This window comes from Physeter macrocephalus, chromosome 16, assembly GCF_002837175.3.
Source record: "Physeter macrocephalus isolate SW-GA chromosome 16, ASM283717v5, whole genome shotgun sequence".
NCBI classification, from domain to species: domain Eukaryota; kingdom Metazoa; phylum Chordata; class Mammalia; order Artiodactyla; family Physeteridae; genus Physeter; species Physeter macrocephalus.
The window spans coordinates 11,407,530-11,429,288 of NC_041229.1; the positions used below are offsets into that span (position 1 = coordinate 11,407,530).

The 21,759-nt window shown below is 47.8% G+C and overlaps 1 protein-coding gene across 1 annotated transcript in view; it reads right to left on the reverse strand.

The window, feature by feature from the left end:
* SORL1 (sortilin related receptor 1) overlaps positions 1–21,759 on the reverse strand; it is a 158,375-nt gene that overhangs the window by 113,591 nt on the left and 23,025 nt on the right. Inside the window, exons 3-6 of the mRNA XM_007115340.4 lie at positions 21,032–21,157; positions 14,174–14,335; positions 12,697–12,764; positions 7,560–7,740 (exon numbers count right to left, since the gene is read on the reverse strand). Coding sequence (XP_007115402.1) covers positions 7,560–7,740; positions 12,697–12,764; positions 14,174–14,335; positions 21,032–21,157 — 537 coding nt within the window. The remainder of the gene's footprint in view (positions 1–7,559; positions 7,741–12,696; positions 12,765–14,173; positions 14,336–21,031; positions 21,158–21,759) is intronic.

The window sequence follows — 21,759 nt, forward strand, 5'->3', positions numbered from 1 at the left end:
GGGGCTACTCTTCATTGCAGTGTGCGGGCTTCTCACTGCAGTGGCTTCTCTTGTTGCGGAGCACAGGCTCTAGGCCTGAGGGCTTCAGTAGTTGTGGCACGCAGGCTCAGAAGTTGTGGCTCGCAGGCTCTAGAGCACAGGCTCGGTAGTTGTGGCGCACGGGCTTTGCTGCTCCGTGGCATGTGGGATCTTCCCGGACCAGCGATCGAACCCGTGTCCCCTGCATTGTCAGGCAGATTCTCAAACACTGCGCCACCAGGGAAGCCCCTATAAGATGTATTTCTTAAAAAACTATGGGTTTTTGTTGACGTTGGGTTTTCCTTTACCATTATTATAAAAGTAAAACATACTCATGAAAAACATCTTACAATACAGACAGGTATAAGGTAAAATGCAGAAGATCTGTTTCCACTCTGCTCCTGAGTGCTCACTGGGAACAGGCCCTGGGCCATTCCTTCAGAAATGTTCTGTGCAGTCACCTATGGGCATATTCAGAGAGTGACAGACACTGCTACACTTACCCCAGCATCCATTAATCCCTTTCATCCTTGGCAAAAGGACCCTGACGGCCACCTGAGTAAAAGACTAAGGCTCTCTTCCTTTTGTACAACTCTGTGTGGTCATGCGACTGAGTACCAGTCAATGAGACGTAAACAGACTATTGTGTTGGGTTTCAAGGAAACTGCTTAAAGAGACTGAATCAGCTATAGGAGGGGGTCCTATTTTGACCTTTCTGTCTGTCCTTAATGCTTCTTAACTCCAATAGACTCGAAGGCTAGTACAAGTGCTGTGGACCATGAGGGAACTTTGAGAATGGAAATCATTTGTTTGGATGGTAGAACAGCAAGATAGAGGCCTGCGACCCCAATAACACCAGGGCACCAACATGCCAGCCCTAGATTGCCTACCTCCAGCAGCACTGATGAGGGAAAAATAAACCTCCGTCTTGGCTAAGCTGCTTTTATTTCTAGTCTGCTAGCCAAACACAGTGCCAAATTGATACATCCAAATTTCTTTTTCACATACGAATTAGATCATGATAGAAATACGGTTGTGCATCTCAACTTTTTTCATGAACAGAGTACTGTTCTACAGTTTAACTTTTTCCATCAACAGTGTATCTTAGACATCTTTGATTTAACAGCTATTAATGGCCATTTAGGTTATTTCCAGAAGCACTCTTCAATGAACGTATTTGTACGTATCACCTTTTTCACAGCTACACAAGAATATTTGTAGGATGCATTCTTAGAACTCCCAGATCAAATTTTCCATTTTTGATCTATAGTATAAATGGCCTTCCTGAAAGGCTATTCCATTAATACATCTACCAGCACACATACCTTCACCAAAGACTTGGAATTATATAAATGTTTTAATTTACACCAATATTATGGGGTCTGAGAATTTATAAGATTTTTTTTTCATTTGGTATTTTCATTTCTGATAAGTAAAAAATAAATTAATATAAGATTCTGAATAATCTGAATTTCAGAGAGTGAATGTACATTTATGCTTGAGATTCTGTCAATAGCAAAAAGAAATGGGAGGGCAGGAGAAAAGAGCAGAAAGGAGCTAACTAAATGACATATTCTTGCCAAGTGAAGGTCAAAGGATGTCACAATGAACATTCAACTGGAAGTTTCACAGAGAAAATTGGTGGGAGAAATGAGGGACCCAAGGCACGCGGTTGGACAAAGACATTGGTTCAGAAGCACCTGGGCTGTAAGATTCCCTGCCGCCTTCTCCTTCAAAGCAGTAACAAAGTTTCAGCTAAATATCATCCACATTCATGTTGTTTATACCCAATTTATGGATAAAATGATATATCTGGATTTGCTTTAAAACAGTCCAGGAAAAAAATAAGTAGTGCGTAGACAGCTGAAAAGAGATTAGCAAACGTAGATACTATTGAGACTGAATGAAGGCACAAGGGGAGGTCATATCAGTACAAACTATTCTTTTATGTAGATGTGAAAATGTCCACAATAAAAAATTTGCAAAGTTAATATTAATCGAAAGCACTTCTGAAACGGCAAAGTAAGGAACTCTAAAAATCCACTCATCCGTGAAAACAACAAGAACACTGACAAAAATTCTCAAAATCAACTTTTTCAGAATCCTGAAAATGAAATAAAAGCTTGCAAAAACTCAAGGAGCATTTATTTAAGACAACGACTGAAGCCCGGCAAGAACAGCTAACTTGGTGATGTTTTAACTTGCTCTAATCCCATCCCTTTTCTCTCCAGCTCTGTGGTAGCCTGGGAAACCCACAGCTTCACAGCTACAACAGCTGTGAAAACCAGCAGCCCAGCAGCCACTGGAGAGGACAGAACAGGTCTGGAGCTTCCCAAATGCCCCACAGCCAGAGGACTGTCAGATCTGATCTGCCTGGTGACTCGCTTGAAAGCTGCATTCTCAGGTCTTCTCTTTATATAACATGACTCAGCTCGCTGTACACACAGATCTGTAGCCAGGGCATTTACGGGGAACAGTGACAAGCGGCAAATGTTTTAACACCACAGCTGCTGGAGAAACCTTATCGCTTGGAACTGCAAAAGGTGAACTAAAAAGCATAAAAGGAAAAACTGGGGAAGATGTCCGTAAGAGGCTTTGATAAGCTCTGAAATATTCCAAGACATTTACAAGGTCACACACAAAAGGGCTGTGCTATGCTCAGGAAAGAACCGAAAAGGCCTAATCTCTCACATCCAGCTAACAACCTTGAGTCTCTACACAAACAAGAAGCAGAGGCTAAGGCAGAGTTGTAGAAGGCATGCCACCAACACACACTCAGAGGCCCTCAGCAAAGGCTGCCAGACGAATGGCTCAAAGTACTTAAGGAAATCCCTGTTCGGTCATTAGCTGACCACTAATGGTCAGTACTTTACTAGCCATATCCAACAAGAGACGCAGACTTTACAAAATGAATGCAGGAAACTCACAAAACAAAGGCAACAATAATACCAACAAAAGGCAACAAAACGCCCCCCCTGGGAATGGGTTACTCTGATATGAGTTGTCACATTATATCACTTAAAATGTCTGGTTTTCCACCAAAACAATGGCAAGCAAACAGCAACGTATCACCCATACACATGACACACACACACACAACAGTCAATAGAAACTGTTCCTGAGGAAGGCCAGATATCAGACTTATCGGCCAAGAAATTTAAATCCCCTATCCTAAACACACTCAAAGAACTAAAGGAAATCATGTCTCAAGAATTAAAAAGGAAAGTATGAGAACACTGTCTCACCAAATAGAGGATATCTATAAAGAAACAGAAATTATTTTTTTAAAAAAGAAACAAATAGAAATTCTTGAGTTGAAAAGTACAATAAGTCAAAACAAAAATTCGCTAGAGGGGTTCAACCAGAGATTTGATCTGGCAGGAGAAAGAAGCAGCGAACGTAAAACTACGCTGATCCTGATGACCCCTGCTCCAACATGCATGAAACTCGAAAACACGATACTACGAAAGACAACAGTGACGAAAGGTCACAAATCATATGATTCCCTTTACATAAACTGTCCAGAATAGGCAAATCCATACAGCAGAAAGTAGATTCCTGGTTGCAAGGGGCTGGAAGGAGAGGGGAGTGGAAGGTATTGCCAACGTGCATGAAGTTTCCTTTGGGGGTGACCACAATGTTCTGGATTTAGATCATGGTGAGCATTACGTGACTTCGTGAAATAAACCACTGGATTGTGTACTTTACAAGGGTGACTTTTATGCTGTACAAATTATATCTCAATACTGGTGTTATAAAAAATTAATTTAAAACATATTGGTATTATAGTTTTATTTTTAATCCGTAAAAACGTTTGAGCTTTATTGTTGTATGAGTTATAAGCAGTGAGTGCGTATACCTAGGTCTATGTTTGGAGACATTTAAGTGATGTCATAATTAAAATAATTCGTCAATAGTCAGATTTTGGTCAGTTATCCTAAAAGTCACATCCCAACCGTGGCCAGCTAACCTCCCGTGTAGAAGCCCATAGTTCTGAGGCAATAACTAAGTTTTTCCATTATCTCTATCAGCCTTAGCGACTTTAAATTAGCATAATGATGGTTAGAAATTGGTTGCCAATAGTGAAATTAGTGGTTGGTTGGTCAGAATAGTGAAAGTCCAAATGAGTTCTCTCGGGAAATCTGCAGAATGCAAGGTGTCTGAATTAGCCATATTATCCTAAAGATAACACCCTGGCATGAAAAGGGCACAGCAATTTAGGGAGGCCTGTCACCTGAACTCTTGGGGGTTATGCCTCAGATTTAGCGAGCTCTTGCATTGGAGGATTCTAGCTGCCTGATGCCAACTGAAAGGCGAACAGAATCCTGCCTCTAAAACAACGGTCGGCAAACTTTTTCTGTGAAGGTCTATATAGAAATACTTTAGACTTTGTGGGCCATCCTGCCTCTATGCAATGATTCATTTTTGCCACTGTAACATGAAAGCAGCAACAGGTGACACACAGCAAATGAGCATGGCTGTGTTTCAATAAAACTTCACTGACAAAAACAAGTGAAGGACCATGGTTTGCCAAGCCTGCTCTAGAGCCCTGTGTCTGCATCATCTGTAAGAACAGAGAGGAGATTCCATCAAGCTCATGCATCAGGTGTTGGCTCACTGCTGCACGTTTGTGCCAGAAATGTCTGAGCCTGGCTTTCAGGAGAGGCCGGGAGTGCAGCTGGAGAGTAGCAGCCAGCCCTCACCTCCCTCCAACTGTTCGGCAACTACTGTTATCCACCAGGAAGTACCTCACAGCTGTGTCTCACCAAGTTCACAAACTGACGTCGGTCCCTTTTGCAGAGGTGCCTCCCTGTTGCATTAATGGCCCTATGATGTGGACTATGTACGTGAATTTCATGTCAAAAACCAAGGAATAAAAATTAAACTTGGGTTAAAAAAAATTGAAGGGCATCCGATACAAAGCACATGTGAAGTAAGAGCCAGGCCAGGAGGGCCCCAGAGAGCTATGAAGACTTGAAAACCAGCTCCAGTCCAGAACCCAGATGGCTACCCAGACATGTTCTAAAGTACTAACTTGCAAACAATGGGAATCATTCATGGTGCCAGAAAAAAGCAAGAGTTAATCGCCCAAAACCAATTTTCTGTCATTTTATAATTAGTTTCTTGACTTTCTTAATTTGATTTGAATCCTTTTAACATTAAAGTCACTCAGAATTCCCTAAAACCAGAAACCAGAGTGCTAGGCACACCCCAGATAAGAAGTGACACTTGCAGGCCTCAGTACTCCTACTGAAGGGTTATCCAACCAAGGCCAATGTTGTTTATCCTTATGGCTTAGGACTCTAGTGTATTAAAGGAGAAAAATACCCATTTTATTATCCACTGCCAGTTGTGTTTCTTCTCTCATCAACCTATCCATTGAGAAACGTTCCCTTGATAATATAACTATCATTGGAAGCTTCTGCATGTAGAAGGCTTTAGGGAAGAATGTCTCAAATTTTGGAGACTCTTAGGCATCCTAGGGTTGCTCAGGGAAAAAAAATGCATTTGGGCCCTGCCATCTGCATTTGTAACAAGGGCCCTTGCTGATGCTGTTGCAGGTGACCCTAAGACAACACTTGCAGGAGGTGGCCTAGCTCATCTCACCTGGAGCCTCTAGCTAACACCACTGACCGTGGAATCTGGTGGTCCATCCATGTGCTGAAGGAAGCGGCCAACACAACTACAATTTTGCCACCAATACCATATAAATCAATAAGCCACACACAGAGTTGACAGTTGACAATGAAAGAACTAATAATTTCATATCCCCCAATCCCATCCCCCCCCCAAAGAAAACCCCAGTAGCCTAACCTTTCTAAATTAGGCAGGCAAAGATTCATTCAACTCTACTGTACATCTGCTATATATCAAGCATTGTGCAAGATACTGGGTACTGCATCAGTGATGATCAAACAGACACGGCCCCTGATCCTACCACTGGCCAGGAATAGTAAAGAAATTACCACCGGCACTCTGCAAATCAGCTATGTCTACAGAACAGACAGAGCTGTGATGGCAGAACAGAGGCACAGAAAGCTCCAAATGGGATATAACTTACTCTCAGGTGTGAGATATAGAAATAATAGGCTAAGGGAATGCACAAGTGCTCTCCACCTCAGACCCTCCCAGCTCAGTCAGTAAAAGAAATCTGGGAATCAGTCACTGAGCCTTAAAATTGAGAAATTAAAATCACAAAAAGCACAGGCCCAAGAGACTAAAACAAAAAAGACCTATGAGCACCAGAGGACTGGAGACAAGGTTTTAAACACAACTGGTACTTGGGGTCACCCAACTGGATGTCACAAGGTACGAGTCCTCAGGCCTGACCTCTCACCTCTGCACTCCCAGCACATCCCTGCCTGAAGCAACTCAAGGATGCTTGTGTCCTTGGGCTGTTCTGTGTGCACACGCGTGTGTAAGAGAAAGAGACGGGCAAGGCAGGAAGCAAATGATCCAGGGAGTGACTCAAGGCAAACAGCCTGACAGAAGAAAACTTGTCATAGTTTAGTGGTTTTAAAAAACATTTTTCGAGGTGTGTAATGGGGAACCCCTCTGGCCTTTAGCCTCTCACATCTTCTCTTCTGATTCCAACCTCGCTCCCTGCTTTCCCTTTTGGGGAAGTCCTCTCTCCACCCTAGAATCCTACCAAGGGGGTTGACCTGCTTCTGCCTGGCCAGCTACCAACATATAAATAAGTGAGAACCTGGAGGAAAACATGACACCTGGTTTTAGTCCCTAAGGTTAACAACGACAGAAAAGAGCAACCGCCCAGGCACCAGAGACCTCCGTCAGACCCGAGGTCAAGGAGGCAATGGTCGTGTTATGAAAGCAAGCTTACACTCCCCAGCAAAAGCAGCCCAGCCTACTGTTGGCCGGGCCTGGTGTTTTCCTTTACACAAGGGCAGTATGGTTGCAACTTGATACAGCTGCAAGGCAAGTCCTGTTAAATAATCAACTGTGGTTTTAAATGAGCAAGCCCTCCATTTCAGCATGTGGCTCCAACACATAAAATCAAGGAGAAGATTTTCCCAAAGCCTGAGACTTAAGCTACTTACTGACAGCTGGAAGATTAAGTACTGCTTTTCTTAGAGCATTAACTCCCACTAGCCAATGACTACACATTCTATTAGCCACGTAAATGAACATGTGTCCAAACCTCCCAAAGAAATCAGCCTGAGCTGCAGGGAAATCAGCTAGTGGGATTAAAGAAAAAAGCCACTTAGCCCCGTCCCTCCTTTCTGTGTTCTTTTCACTGGAATTTCAAAGAAATGTGTGTTGGTCAAGGATGCTTGGACCAGGAAAGGACCAAATTCCTAGCATCCAGAGACACTCTGAGTGGTTGTCTAAGCTTTTCTAAGCTCCTTGACCTCCCGGAACCTTCCAGGACGCTTGGGAATGTCCAGCTACATCCAGCACCTGCAGTCAAGCTCCCCCAGGCACGTGCATCCTGTCCCTGCTTGCATGGACTCTCCGTGCCTGATCACAGAACGCCCACCCTCAGAAAGGACATGCAAAAGCAGTTTACTCCCTGAACTTACCACCACCTTTGTGGCAAACATGTACTTGTCCCGCAGCTGGAAGTCCCTCACTTCCTCCAGGATCACCTCCAGGTTCTCCCGGGACTGGAAGAAGTCTGTACTTCGGAAAACTGTGGAGTAGCCAGAGGGTTCGTGCCGTTCAACGTAGATGGTGTTTGGCTTGTCGTAGGGATCGATTCCCCTGGAAGAAAAAAAAAAAAGTGGTTGTCATCATCTCCACATTGAGTCGTTGGAGGCGTGGAGGTCCTGCCATGCAGACCATCAATGAGAACTCAGGGTCACCATGGCAGCAGCTACAAGTGATGCTCTCTCTCTGTGCCGCAGACACATCCCTTTGGTGGCTCCTTGGCTCAGTAGAGAGGGAAAGGAATTGCCACTTGTCAAGTATTTTCTGCTGGTACTGTTGTTTACAATGCAGCCTGGGTTTCGATCCAGGCAAGCTCCGGCGGGGCTAGAGGAGAGGGAAAAGAAGGAAAGGTGAAAGGCAAGTGTACTGATCCCCTTGACGTCCTTCAGAAACGCAGGGCTCAACTCTCCCTCTGTGCTTCTGTCCACACTATGCCCCTCTGCCTGGATGCCCTCTGCATATACTCTGATCTGCACATCTAAATCCTACTCGTCTTCTGAGATCAAGCGCAAGTCCCCCTCTTCCAGGAAGCCTTCCCCCATGCCCTTCTCCCATCACTAGCAATGCGTCTCAATTCCAAGCCTTTTTTATGAGTTCAAGAAAAGGGAGAGAACTGCCTTAAGTGGATTTTGGAATCAGTCTTCTCACTTTATACAATGGAGCTTCTTACCCACTATATTATACCGTTCACCATAATGTGTCCGTCTGAGCTTCCTAGACAGAGTACAGATACCATCAAAGGCCATGTCCTACATTTCTTTTTATCCTATAGAGTTCCTTGCTGCATTGATCTTTGCTGCATGGATCCATGGACATATTACAGAAGCTCTTCCAAACTGAAAACTGCAGAGTGATTAGATCAAACTACCTCAGAGAAGAATCTCTGCACTGGTGTGTCCCCAAAGAAGGGCCCTAAGAGCAGCCTGGGAGGACAACTAACCGCCCTGAGGTTTCCTAACATGCACAAGAACACCAAGGCCAGGCGGACCATTTAGCAAGGGGGAAAAACAGTTGGAAAAATCTGGAGGAGAGCTTCACAGTGAGGATGCAGAGATGACCCAAGGAGAAGGACTCATTAATGATTCATTCATACAAACCATCTTTGTACGGTTCTATAGACACGATGGCTCTTGGGATAGTGAAGGCAATGACAGGAAATTCCTTCCAAGATGGATCGTCAAGAGCAAGTTCCAAGACAGAAGGGATGGGAAGGAAAAGAAAAGAAAGGAGGAAGGGAGGGAGGAAGAAGAAAAGAAGGGATATAAGAAAGAGAAAAACAAAAGAGCCTCTTTTTGCAAAGGGGGAAGACTTGACTTTGGCCCTACAATCTGGAGTCTTGGTCGGACACTGGAGAAACCAGTCAGTTCCAATGCGAGAAACTAATGTTCACCGTGAGATGCTCTATGTGCAGAGCAGGGGAGGGGTGGGGAGGATGTGTTCTCTCCTTTTCCACAATTAGAAGTACTGATGAAAGGATTTCCTCTACCCTAGAGGATATGCAAATTAAAACACGCTGGATATTTTTTAAAAGGCAGAGAGGAAGGGACCTTTACCCAGATACTGAGGTGGAGCTCACCTCTACTATTCCTTCGTAACCAAAAGCAGCAGCCAACAGCTAGCAACAGAAAGAGCTGTGACTTTCATCCCAATTCTCTTCCGTAATCCACATCTGAACCTCTCATTTCTGAGAGCTGTTCCCCCAACAGATTCCTGTACTTGGCAATCGCTAGCTTCCCACTTTCCATGCTCATTGACACTGACTTCCTGTTCTCTTTACCCTCATTTGGAAGTTCCAAGCCTTGCTCTGTCTCTGAGCACAGTCATTGGTCCTCACTTGGCCTCGCCCACCTCACTTACAGCCTTTCAGGGGGTGCTCCACAGGGCATCCTTGAAACCCGCCCCCATGGCTCATCCTCTGTCCTGTCTTGCCAGTCTCCAGCTCTGGATAACATAAATCACTGGTTGTCCTCACCCCTGCTGCTCCTAGGCTGCCAAGCATCGTTGAACAAAGTGTGCCTTTATTCTCTGACAGGTTAGATTACACTCTCACGTATTATGGGGAATCCTAGGAGAAATCCACCAAATAGCCTGAAATTCCCTGACACCAGACATGTAATTACCTACAATAAGACAGGCCAGCCCTTTCCCCTAGGATACCTATCTGCATGTCTGCACAGAGGCAGAAGGTACAACACAAAAAATTCCCAAACGTGAAGCTTCTTTATTTAGTAATCCTGCTGGTTTGCCCTCTTAATATATGATTCTCTAAACAGAAAAAAGAGCAATTTGTCCCTTGAAAGTTCAAAAAAAGCAAAAAAAAAAAAAAGTTCTAATGGTATTTCCTGGGTAGAGGTTGTACTCGGATGAGAATGTGGTTATAATCTCTCTAAGACTCTACAACCTCTGCCCAAGGAAAATAATGAGAGTCAGAAAGAGCTGCCCTCTACAAAAAGGAAGTCCACTGGAGCCTGAAGACACTCAGCTGTAAGGCCCCTCTCTGCTCCATCCTTTACTGTCCTTAATTACTAAGGAAGCAATACGAACTCAAAGACATTCCTCTTCAAACAGACGGCTAAGAGACGTACAGACAGGATCTACATCTTGTGGAGCCACTACATTTAATGAGGACTAAAACTACATGTAAAAGTCAAAAAACCAATGACAAACTGGAAAATATAAATATAAATGGAACATACACATACAAGCTCTTTCATATCACAAAGGACCAAACTCAAATATATAAAGAGCTCCTGGAAATCATTAATAAAGAGATGAATAATCTAATGGAAAAAGGGCAAAGGTCATGAAGAGACATGTCCCCAGAAAAGAAGTAAAAATGACCCTTAGGTTAAAAGATGTTCAAACTCATTCATAATAAGAAAAATGCAAATCAAAACTATACCAAGGGACTTACCTGGTGGCACAGTGGTTGCTCCCAATGCAGGGGGCCCAGGTTCGACCCCTGGTCAGGGAACTAGAGCCCACATACATGCCACAACTAAGAGTTTGCGTGCCACAACTAAGGAGCCCACGTGCCACAACTAAGGAGCCCGCGAGCCTCAACAAAGACCCGGCGCAAGCATGTAAGTAAATAAATAAATAAAACAAAATTTTAAAATACAACTATACTGAGATACTAACACATTGGCTGTGGAAAAAGGCATAATTCTATGTTGTTGAGAATGAGTGCAAAATTTGACACTTTCTATAGAAAATTTGGCAAAGTTACAATTTCAATGCTTTAGTCACTGGGGATGTATCAGTGCAAAACTGAAAAAAGTCCATGCCCTCGTGCAGTTTTCTTCTATTGAAGAAAGACAAATAATAAGCATAATAAGAGTATATTAGGATGTGATGAGTGCTGTGCAAGAAAAGAACAGATCAGGCTACAGCAGATTGGGAATGACAGGAGTAATTGCAATTTTAATGGGATCCTTGGGATAGGCCCCATCTGGAAGATGTTATTTGAGCAGACTTGAATGAGGTAAAGGAGCAAGCCACGAACATATCTTTAGTAAAAGCATTCTAGACGGGGAAAATAGCAGGTGCAAAGGCCCTGTGGTAGGAATGTAGTTGGCATTTAATCTGAGAAAAATAATGATGCACATGAAAGGGTTCAAAGCAGAAGAACAACATGATCTGACCTGTTTTTAACAGGGTCAATATGGCCATGCTGAGAATCAGCTGTAGAAGGACAAGAGTAGAACTAGAAAGACCAGCTGGATGATTAATGAGTGACAGCAGTGACTTGGAGTAAAGCAGTAGCTGAGTAGCGGATCCCGGGTATACACTGAAGGTAGAGCCAAAGGGATTTCCTGATGGACTGAACGGGAAGGATGAAACAAACACGGAATCAGTCATGACTCAGAGTTTTTCACCTGAGCAACTAGAAACTGAAATGGGGAAGATTACGTATGGGTAGAGCTGATCCAGGGCGGTGAAGATCAAGCGGTATCAAGTTTGGTAGGTGTGAATGGTTTGACTTTTTCCCACTGACCCACCAAGTCCACTCCTGGGAGTCTGCTCTACACATTCGTCTGCATATGTACAAATTCAAGATTATATACATCATCCCAATAACAGTAAAAGACCAGAAGCGACTAAGACCAGAAACAACCTCTTAAAGGTTAGCCCTGTTGATTTCACTTTCCTTCTCAAAAACCTACAATGGCTCCCCATTGCTTTCAGAATTCAGTCCAAATTCCTTTATCAAGCACTGCAGACTCTGATACCAACACCCCTTTCCAAATTTCACCCAATACACTGTCCAAGGATAAGACTCAGGGTTCTCCACCCAAGCACCACAATGCCCGGTCTCTGCCTTGGGCCATTCTGTTCCCACCTGGAATTCCCATCCTGCACACCTCCAAACAGCCACACCCTACCTGGTGTGCACGTCCTGGATCAACAGTAACCTCCTCCGTGGAGCTGCCTATGACCCATCTGGAAGGAGCACGGCCCTCCTCTGGCTTCTTATGCTATGTCCGTGGGACTTCATGCTTCTTTCCTGATGTATGTTACACGCACAAAATGTCTTTGCTTCTCTCCTAAACTGCAATCTCCTTAATAACTATATCCATCAGTTATTCAACTTCTTACACCCTAAAGCATCTGTTTTATATTCAGCAGACATTCAAAAAAAATATGTTATGCATGAACAAATGAACGAATTTTAGAGAAAAATCCCCACTTCTGATATGATGCTCTAAAAATGAAGGTCTTTTAGAAATTCTAATACAGGCAAGAGCTTCAGGATTCCCCTGGATTCCCTGACGGATTGAAAAATGCAAAAGCTCTGTCACTCCTCTCACAAGTTACCTTGCTTCCTCACCCCCCCCAACCCCCTGGGGAGTCTGTTATACCTGCAGCTCCCATTCCTGGGTCTGGAATGTGTCTTTCCTGAACCAGACGCTCCACGTTTCAGGGGAGGACAGATTTGCCCTGCATGAAGGAGCCAGAACTGAAGCAAGGGGATTACGTCACTCAAATTTCTCGGATGGCACGACTTACCAAGAAACGGACTTCACATGCTCCTGAATCATGATCCAGGTCTGGCCAAAATCATCTGATATCCACAGCTGCAAAGACCAAAGCGACAAGTGGTCACGATGCAAGAGGCGTGACGTAAGATCCCTGAACGGCATCACCAGCACACACCCATGGAAACCCCATCCTCAACAACACGTCACCTGCGAAGACGGGTGGGGAGATCACTTTACCCAACTCGGTTACCCCACGTGCCAACAAGGGCAGGAAGGGCAGGACAGTTCACCTTTGCATTCTTCTCCATACAGTTACTAAGGTCTCAGTAGCTCAGTACTGGAAGGAAGGAAAAATGACTGTGACTTGTCTTCCTTTTATGGATTATCAGAAATTATATTTTACTCAAGACTGACCCTCAAGTGGTGGTGAAAACAAAAGGATTACACTCAGTACTTCTCTCCTGGGAAACAGTGTCCTTGAAAACCCATAATGGGACACAGCGATGAAAGCTGAATGGAGAGGACTTAGGGAATCCCCTGAATACACAGGGTGTGGCCATGAGTAACTGACTTGCTGATCTTTGCCCCTCAACTTCCAAAGACAAAACCTGAGGGTTCCTGTGGCCCTAGGGACCAGGGAGTAAGAAGCAGGAGACTAAAAACAACAATAATCCACCTACACTGGTAAACAGCCCATACTTAGGTTACTCCCTAAGGCAAGTGAAGATAAACAGGTCATGGTTTGGTTAAACAACCTGCAAAGAAAAAGAATCGTTCCAAGGTTCCTCTGAGCAAAGCCATTTGAAACTCATCATGAACCCAATCCTACAGGGCCAACAGGTTTCACAGGATTATGCCAGACCAATACTCTTGACTTGGCAAGTTTTAACCTTGAGATAGAAACTTACCTGGGCTCTCTCCCCATCTCTCACCTTTCCTTCAAATCCGGGTTAAAGGAAGAAAATGCACACATTTATATTATATTCACACACACACACACACACACACACACGTGCGGGCGCACGCGCACACACACGCACACGCAGAGAGCAAGAATATTTAAGTGAAGGGTAACTTCAAATAAATGGTAGGCAAGGGCAGTATGTTTAAGGTGGAGGATGGGAAAGGTAGAACAAAAATTCGACAAGAGGTCCCCGCACAGCTCAGATGCCAGCCTTCCCTACCTGGCTCTCTTTGATTTAATTCCAGAGACCCGATTTACCCCCAGGACTAACAGAGGTGTCCCTGTAGCAAGAAGGGCCTGATGCGTAACTAACAGGGCCTGCCGGGGCTGGGTGTTGCTCCCTGGCTGCGATGCAGACCCAGGGTGCCAGGGGGATATAGTTTTCCGTAGCCGTGGGAAGTGAAACAGTAGCTACAAAGGCTCAGCCTGAAAGAGGAGGAGGGAGGGGCCGGGGGAGGTCACTCGAAGGACAGGCGATCCACTGGGGCAGAACAGAAACCTCAAGCAGCCCCAGCTGACCGTGTTCCAGAAGCTCTCTTACCTGCTTGTTGGGGTGAGACCTGTCAAAGCCCAGGAGAAGGTTAGAGGTCTTGCTGTGCAGGAGGAGGTCAGCTGCCCGGAATGGGATGGAGAAGCCTTGGATGGTGTTGCAGAAGTCAAACGTGGTCCAGAGGTACTGGGCATAAGCATCTGCAAAGATGTACTGCAGGGAAAGGAGGAGAGCTCAGAGCGGAGCCTGGCCGCACCCCAAACACCCCTTCGCCAACAGTTTGAGTGCCCACGCATGCAGAGGCCAGGGGCCGGCACCCTCGCACGTGGTTTTCTTGCCATCTCCTGGCAACGAAGAGACTCCGGTGCACACCACATGAGGCTCGGCGAAGGGAGGGTGCAGACGGGCTGCGCTGAAGCCAGGTGGTGCTCTTGTTTACCCAGGTAACGAAGCAAGTCAAGCCTTTCTATTTTTTCTTTCAACTGACTTGGCCTTTCTCACTCCCTGGGGAGTCACCCGGTCACAATCAAAGGGTGGCTATAGGAAGCTGGGCAGAGAAGGCCTGCTCTCCAGACTGGCTGCACATGGGTGGGCCTGCTCACTACCCTTGCATCCTCTGACACACGTCTCCAGGAAGACCCCTGACATCACACCCCCCCAGGAAGCTTAGCTTACCCTTCTTGCCCCTGTGCCAGGTGACAGGGCAGCTCTGAGGACCCAGTTGCCACTGGGGCAGGCAGACTCACTCTGGGGCACAGCGGGCAAGCAGGGGCCTCACCTTATTCTGCTTCCCCACGGGTGAGTGACTCTGAACAAGTCAGGCTGGAGAGTGACTGCCGGCCTGAAGAGTTCTCAAGGGGAAAGGATCAAAGCAATTCAACTGGACAAATGTGCACCGAATATTCACCCTGGACCAGATGCCGAGGGTGTCCCCGAGAAAGCAGAGGATCCTTCCTCTTAAGCACCTTCCAGTCTAATGTGGGAGAAAGGCGTGTCTACAGCCAACTGCAATGCAAGGGGAAATGAGACTAACTGAGAAACCATGGACAGAGTCCTATGAGAACACAGACTACAGATCAGTTCCGGTTTGGGAGATGGGATATTACTCCATGGAAGATATGGGCCTTGAAGGGTAGACAAGACCTGCACAGGGAAGGAACACGCCAAGTTGAGGGCAGTCTGAGTTTGGGAACAAAAGAGGAAGGAAAAAAAAAATACAGTATGGGTTTGATGACAGTCTTGGGGCTTGAGGGAAACAGCAGGAAATAAGGCTGGGAAGCCTGGAAGGTGGCAGGCCTTGCGTGCACACAGAGAGCTGGAGGACGTCCCCTGCTCCCAGGAGCACAGGGTGGCTCAGAGGACGATTGTGACCCAGAACTAGAGATGGGGGGACCCAGCGCCACCAAAACTCAGCCACTGACACCCTAGAAATCAATGATGCAAAGGAATCAGTCCAAGGACGCTTTCCCTAATTGATTCCACCTGCTCCAGACCCAGCTTCAGCTCGGAACCCTTTCAGCACTAACAGCCTCAGCCTGCAGAAACAATCTGCACTTGTCTACACGTTGCTTTCTTACTTACATTCCTGTTCCTTCTCCTTCACGCTCTCTCCCCACATCCAGTCTGTAAACTTCCCAGGCATGTGTTTTATGTGTTCCCTCTCCTCTGTTTCCTCCACAGCATCTAATGTAAAACTCCAAACTCTGGAGAAGCCTAATTAAATCTAACTCTAAAGGATAGTAAATGGTGTGAAAGCAAAAACTAGCGGAACCAAAGGCAAAGTGATAAAAACAATTATGACCCTGAGAGGACCATCATAATTTGGGGCATAAGAGTGTCCCCTAGAAATAACACAGCCCATCTTCCTGCTCTGAAACCGTCTTGGTTATTGGGGGAGGGAGCGTTCTCTCAGTTTGAAAAGTTTTCTCCGGAAATACCTATCCCATGGCTGCCTGCAGTTTCACATTTGAGGACCTAGAAATCACATGTCCGGCCACAGAACGTATGATGTTCATGACACTAGCTATGGTTTTTTTTTTTTTCTTTTTTTTTTTTCCTTTTGGCTGTGCCGCGCAGCATGTGTGTCTTAGTTCCCCGACCAGGGATTGAACCCATGCCCCCTGCACTGGAAGCGCGGAGTCTTAACTACTGGACCACCAGGGAAGTCCAATAGCTACAATTTTTCAAGAGGCACTGAGTGTGCACCAGGCACTGGGCTGAATGTTTGCACACCTTGCCTCTTTTCACTCACAGCGTCCCCGCAGCAACTCCAGGCTATGACACTGTCATCTCCTCTCTTACTAATGAGGAAACTGATGCTTAGAGAGGTCGGCTGCCCAAGGTGACCAGGAAGAGGCAGCATTCGTACCAGCGTCTGGCTGGTTCATCAAACCTTACCTCTCTCCTTCCAACAAAAAGGCAGCCGTTCCCAAATTGAATCCATAGGTCTTAGCCTGGACTGCTGGGCTCAGTGAAGTGCCTCCTCTCTCAATCCAGTCCCCAAGCTTCCCTGGAAACGCTCTTGCCTTCCGCAACACCGTCGCATCAACGCTCCACGCCCCACCCCGACCATCCGTCTTTGATTCTCTCTTGCCAGCCCCTCTGTCTTCTTCAGCTCCTTGCCCTCAGGTGACCTTGACTCCTCCATCCTCGGCTGCTACTGTGGTTTATGGCTCATCCTTCCAAAAGCTTCCACCACTGCCCCTCCAGGAGCACGCATTCCAAGACTCTCAAATCTCCATGCCCACCCTGATGTCTTCCCAAGAGTCTAGTTTTCATGACCTTCTTTACCTTCTCAGTCAGCATCTCCACCCGGATGTGCCCAGATACTGCTCTCTGTCCAAAACTGAATTCTTCGCCACCTGCCCCCCAAAACCCACTTCTCCCTCCCCACGTCCCAAGCCCTATCCACGTGACACCTTCCCCAGCCCCATTACTCACCATTAGGGTCTGGTTTCTACTCCACTGCCTTCCCTTACTTTCAGTCGGCCACCTACCCTGCTAGGTTTTCCTCTAAAAGGTTTTTCACAATCAGTGCCTTCCTTTTTCTTCCCAGTGCTACTAGCGTGGCCCGTGATCCTACTAGAGACTATGAGGAAATTGGGGTCGGCACTGGGTTTTACTCATCCTCCTGGCTTCTAGGACCAGCAGGGAGTGAGACCCTTAGAGGGTGGATATTAGGTTTGGTAAAGTGACTGGGCAACTTCATGCCTATAGTAACCCACGGGCTCCCTTTCTTACCCTTCTCTAACCTTGCCCTTCCAGCCCATCTCTAACCTTGCCCTTCCAGCCCATCCTGCATGCTGCCGGCAGACCTGGCACAGGTCCCTAAGGGGCAGTATTCACAGTAACCCGCCAACTCGAAGGTTCTTCCATGGCTTCCTCCAGTCCTCAAGGCAGAGGGAAAACTCCTCCCTCTTCAGGTGGGGCCCCACTGACATCATTAAGCCATTCAGTGCAAACACTCCCCTCCCCGCCTGCAGAGAAAACACATTTGGCACCCTGAAGCCTCTGCCCATGCCCTTCTCCTCCCTGATCCCCAAGGGTTCCCACCAGCTCTGCTCCAGCTACAGAAATCTGCCCATCTGTGAAGCTCCAGCCCTAGTCCCGAGCCCCCACGAGGCCTTCACCTCTCTGATCCAGCGTTACTCTAACGACCTGCAGCTTCCATCCCACCCGTAGGCACGTGCTTCCTGCTGCTAAGTAACCTCCTCAAACGTGCCCAGAGTAGGAAGGCATGGGACGTCCTACTCCGCTTTTAGTCCCGGGATTCCTGGCTGTCAAGTCTGCTCGAGGCGACCCTGCAGACTGGCCAGCACGGCTGACCTACTAGACGCTTCCTAACTGGGGCAATTTCAGGAGCATCCTCACCACCACCCCCCACCTTTCCAAGCATGTCTGCAATCACTTAATATTCCAGACGTGCTTCATCTTTTCCTTTAGCTTAATGCTACGTTCCCTCCTAAAACACAAAGACCTCCGGAGAGATAACAAAAGTTGCTACAGAATTCATCCCCATGTTAGCCTAAGTGACTCTCTCCAGTTTCGAGTGAAGAAGCCAAGAGTACCGTGAGAGGAGGACGGTCGGACGAAGGAGTGAACGGACTCCCCTCCAGGAGGCGGGAACCGAGGGAAGAAGAGAGAGCGTTTCACCATCTCACCTGGGACCAACCTCTGCCTGGAAAAAGGCAGGACCAGCTCTCGCATCTGTGGAGGCTGGGAAACCTGACCACACATCCAGTGACCTTCAAAGAGCCCAGACATGTCTGGACACTGCTGACTGACCTCGGCTGCACCGCGAGGCTGGTGGAACTGTCAGGTGGCTAGAGCCGCACGCTGCTCCGGGCGGTGGCACACAGGGGACCGCAAAGAAGGAAGTGGGACGGCGGGCTGATTCGAAAATAGACCCAAACTCTCACATGACTCCACAGCCGCTCCATCTACCTAAGCAGCGCCTTCTTTCCCCTCCTGCAGGCCATGCCCCGCCAGACCTCCACGTGGCCCTTTCATGACATCTTAGCCCTTCCGAGCAGCTGCGAACAGTCATTTCCACCATTTCCAATCGCCCTCTGTGGCAGCCACGCCAACGTCTGTGCGCAGGTGATTTGCCCGGGCCCAGCACCTTGGTGTAGAGGGCAAAGCACTCAGCCACGGGGGATGTTTATCAGGAAGTGATAGGTCGAGTGGGGCAATCTGCCTTCCAAGGGACAAAGGCAAAAGTAACCAAAGTCATCAGCACGGTAAGAGTCACTTCCTTCCTGAGACGTCTGAGGAGGGGTAACAAACAGCCTCCTCTGGGGAATTACAAACCCAACAGGGAAGGCAGCATCCCTAACCTCACTCAGCCTGCTCCAGACCCCAGGCCCAACAGCCACCAAGCTCTCCAAGAAGGCAGCCCTACGCATCCTCCCCCCAACTCCAAATCGTCCCCAACTCAGCCCTGAGAAATCGAAGCAGCCCTCCTCTTCGAGGTGACAGTACTGAGGCCGCAGGCCCGTGGCTCCCACCTCACCTGCAGCACCTAGAGCTCCTTTATTGCAACCATTCCCTGGTTCTCCTTGCTTCTTGCCCTAGCCCCTGCCCTGCTCCTTTATCTGCTCCAAAAGCCCCAGATCCTCTCCCTGCACTAAACCACCCCCAGCCGTAAGCCCCTAATTTCATCTTTCCTGTCTTCTGACTCTTCCGACGGGCGGGTTTAGCAGCTGCTCACCGCAACCCGCGACAAGCAGGAAGGGAGACGGAGCCTGCTTACAGACATCTGTGCCCTGCAGTCAGAGGTGCGGAGGGGACGAGATGGGGCTGAAAGGGACAACAGCAGCTTCAAGGCCACAACTTCAGCAAGAGTTAACTTCGGGACAATGTGTAATAGTACTACTACTACTAATAATAATAATAATGGATAGGTACAAACTGACGTAGAGACTAACCCAAGCGTTGTTCGATTCTTGAGAGGCAGATCGATCCACAGGAGATGTAACACAGCCAGCAAGCTGCACCCTGGGGCAGGGCTCCCCAGTCACTCGAGGGACTGGGAGTCCCCAGTACCAAGCCTGCCAGTGCAGTGGTGGGGAGGGCGCGGCGGGCCTGCTGTCCAGACTACAGAACCGATTCCAGCCCCTTTCTGTGCTTTTCTTCACAGAGGGAAGAACTGCTCGGTCACCTTGGAGTTAGGTTAGAGGGGAGTTTGTCCTAACTGCCCCTCCGCTTTGAGACCATCGGACAGGGCTGATATTAACTAGTAGGTACCAGTAGCACCTATTCTAGTTGTTAAAAAAACAATTGCTTCTGTTAGTAAATGGCCAGTTTAAACCCACGAGCGGCCCCTCCTAAAGCTCCATTGGCCTGGTCCCCTCCCCAGGCCCAGCCCACAATCCAGCAACTGAAAGGTTAATGCCTGCCTCAGGAGGGTGGCCTTCAAAACCCAGCTCCCTCCAGATTGGGTCTGTTCTGATTGGTCAGGGCCATTCCAGTGGCTAAATATTTTGAATACAGCCCCTGCTAACAGACCACAGGCAACCTGAGAAGCTAGCACTGTGGGGGCGCGGGGGAGGGGGACCTGGTCAGAGGACCCTGTGGATTTCGCTCTCTCCTTCCTTTCTGGATGAGCAAAAAGCAGCAGCTACCCCGTACCTTCGCTTTTGCTTCTAAGGAGCTAGTTTTCGAGCATCCTTAGACGCAGCCATCCTATCCTGGAAATGAGCTAGGGATCACTAGAGTGGGCAAGAAGGCAACCAAATACAACTCTCCAAGCTAACGGTACCTAACCAACAGGAAAGCCTTGCAGGCTGCCTGATTCCTGCACCCCCCTCTTCCTCCCTGGGGCCCAGGGCCATCTCAAGTCTAGGCTTCCTCCATATCAAACTGCCCGGGTTCTACTGCAGAAACAAAGCCCCAGGGCAGACAGCTGGGAAAACAAATCAGGAGCTACAACAGTATCAGCTGCCCTGGTTTTCCCTTCTAGACCACTATAGGCTGGAGGGAAGGGGGGGTATACATGCACACACAGGTACACACGTGTGCACACACACCGGTGACACCCATGAAACCAAGACTTCAGCAGCTGCCCTGGGAGACCTAGATTAGACCCCAGTGCAAGCCCCAGTGGCCCTGGGTAACATTTTTGCCACCTATGAATCAGGCAACTTATTTGGCAGTTGGCAGATTCTTTGGGCTTTAACCTGCCCTCGTTTGTCTAGAAAGCCTGCCCGGCCAGGACCTGGCCTGCCTGATTATGCACAGTTCGGCCCTGAGAATGACATTCTGTCACCGACTCCCAGGTAAGCAGAAAAACAGTCCCCGGCTGCCTGTCACGCTGCAAAGACGCCCAAGCGCCGCATCTCCCAGCCCTCCTTAGCGCAGCCATGGTCCCAAAAGACAGCCCCACGCAGTCACGACACGTGACGTCCTTACACGCTTGTTGTCCGCAGGACTGTGGTAGAACTGGGCGATCACAGCTTCGCTGCTGTTCCCCTCGCCAAAGTTCAACTTCTCTGAGATTCTCCTGAATGATCTTCCGTAGTCGTAAGACACGTACACCTGGAAGATGGAGGTGGGAAAGAAGAAAAGGCCGGTGAGAAAAGTAGCAGAAAGGCGGCTCCCTCCGCCTCCACTTGCAAACGCGTCCCCTGCTTCCTGAATGTGGTTGCCAACGGGTCCCTGATACCATGAAATTACAGGTGTGAAGACAACACACAAAGGAGAAGCAGGCCACCTCTGTGTCTGTCCCCAAGCCGGTGGCCTCTCTTCTGAGGCCACAACAATTCCCTGGAGGGGGAGACGCGCAGACAGAAACCATGATAAGCTCCTCACCACAGCCGGGTTGAGTGTTTAACAAATTACATCCAGAGGCTGAGAAAATGTGATTGTCTGAGGAGAAGGGATTGAGAATTTGTTTTGCCATCTGTTGAAATGTCCCCAAAAGGTAATCTAATTCTCATCCCTCTGCTGGGGAGTTCTGTCCTTAGAGCATTCCAGACGATTTAAAAAAAAAAAAAAAAAAGGGCTTCCCTGGTGGCGCAGTGGTTGAGAGTCCGCCTGCCGATGCAGGGGACACGGGTTCGTGTCCCGGTCCGGGAAGATCCCACATGCCGCGGAGCGGCTGGGCCCGTGAGCCATGGCCGCTGAGCCTGCGCGTCCGG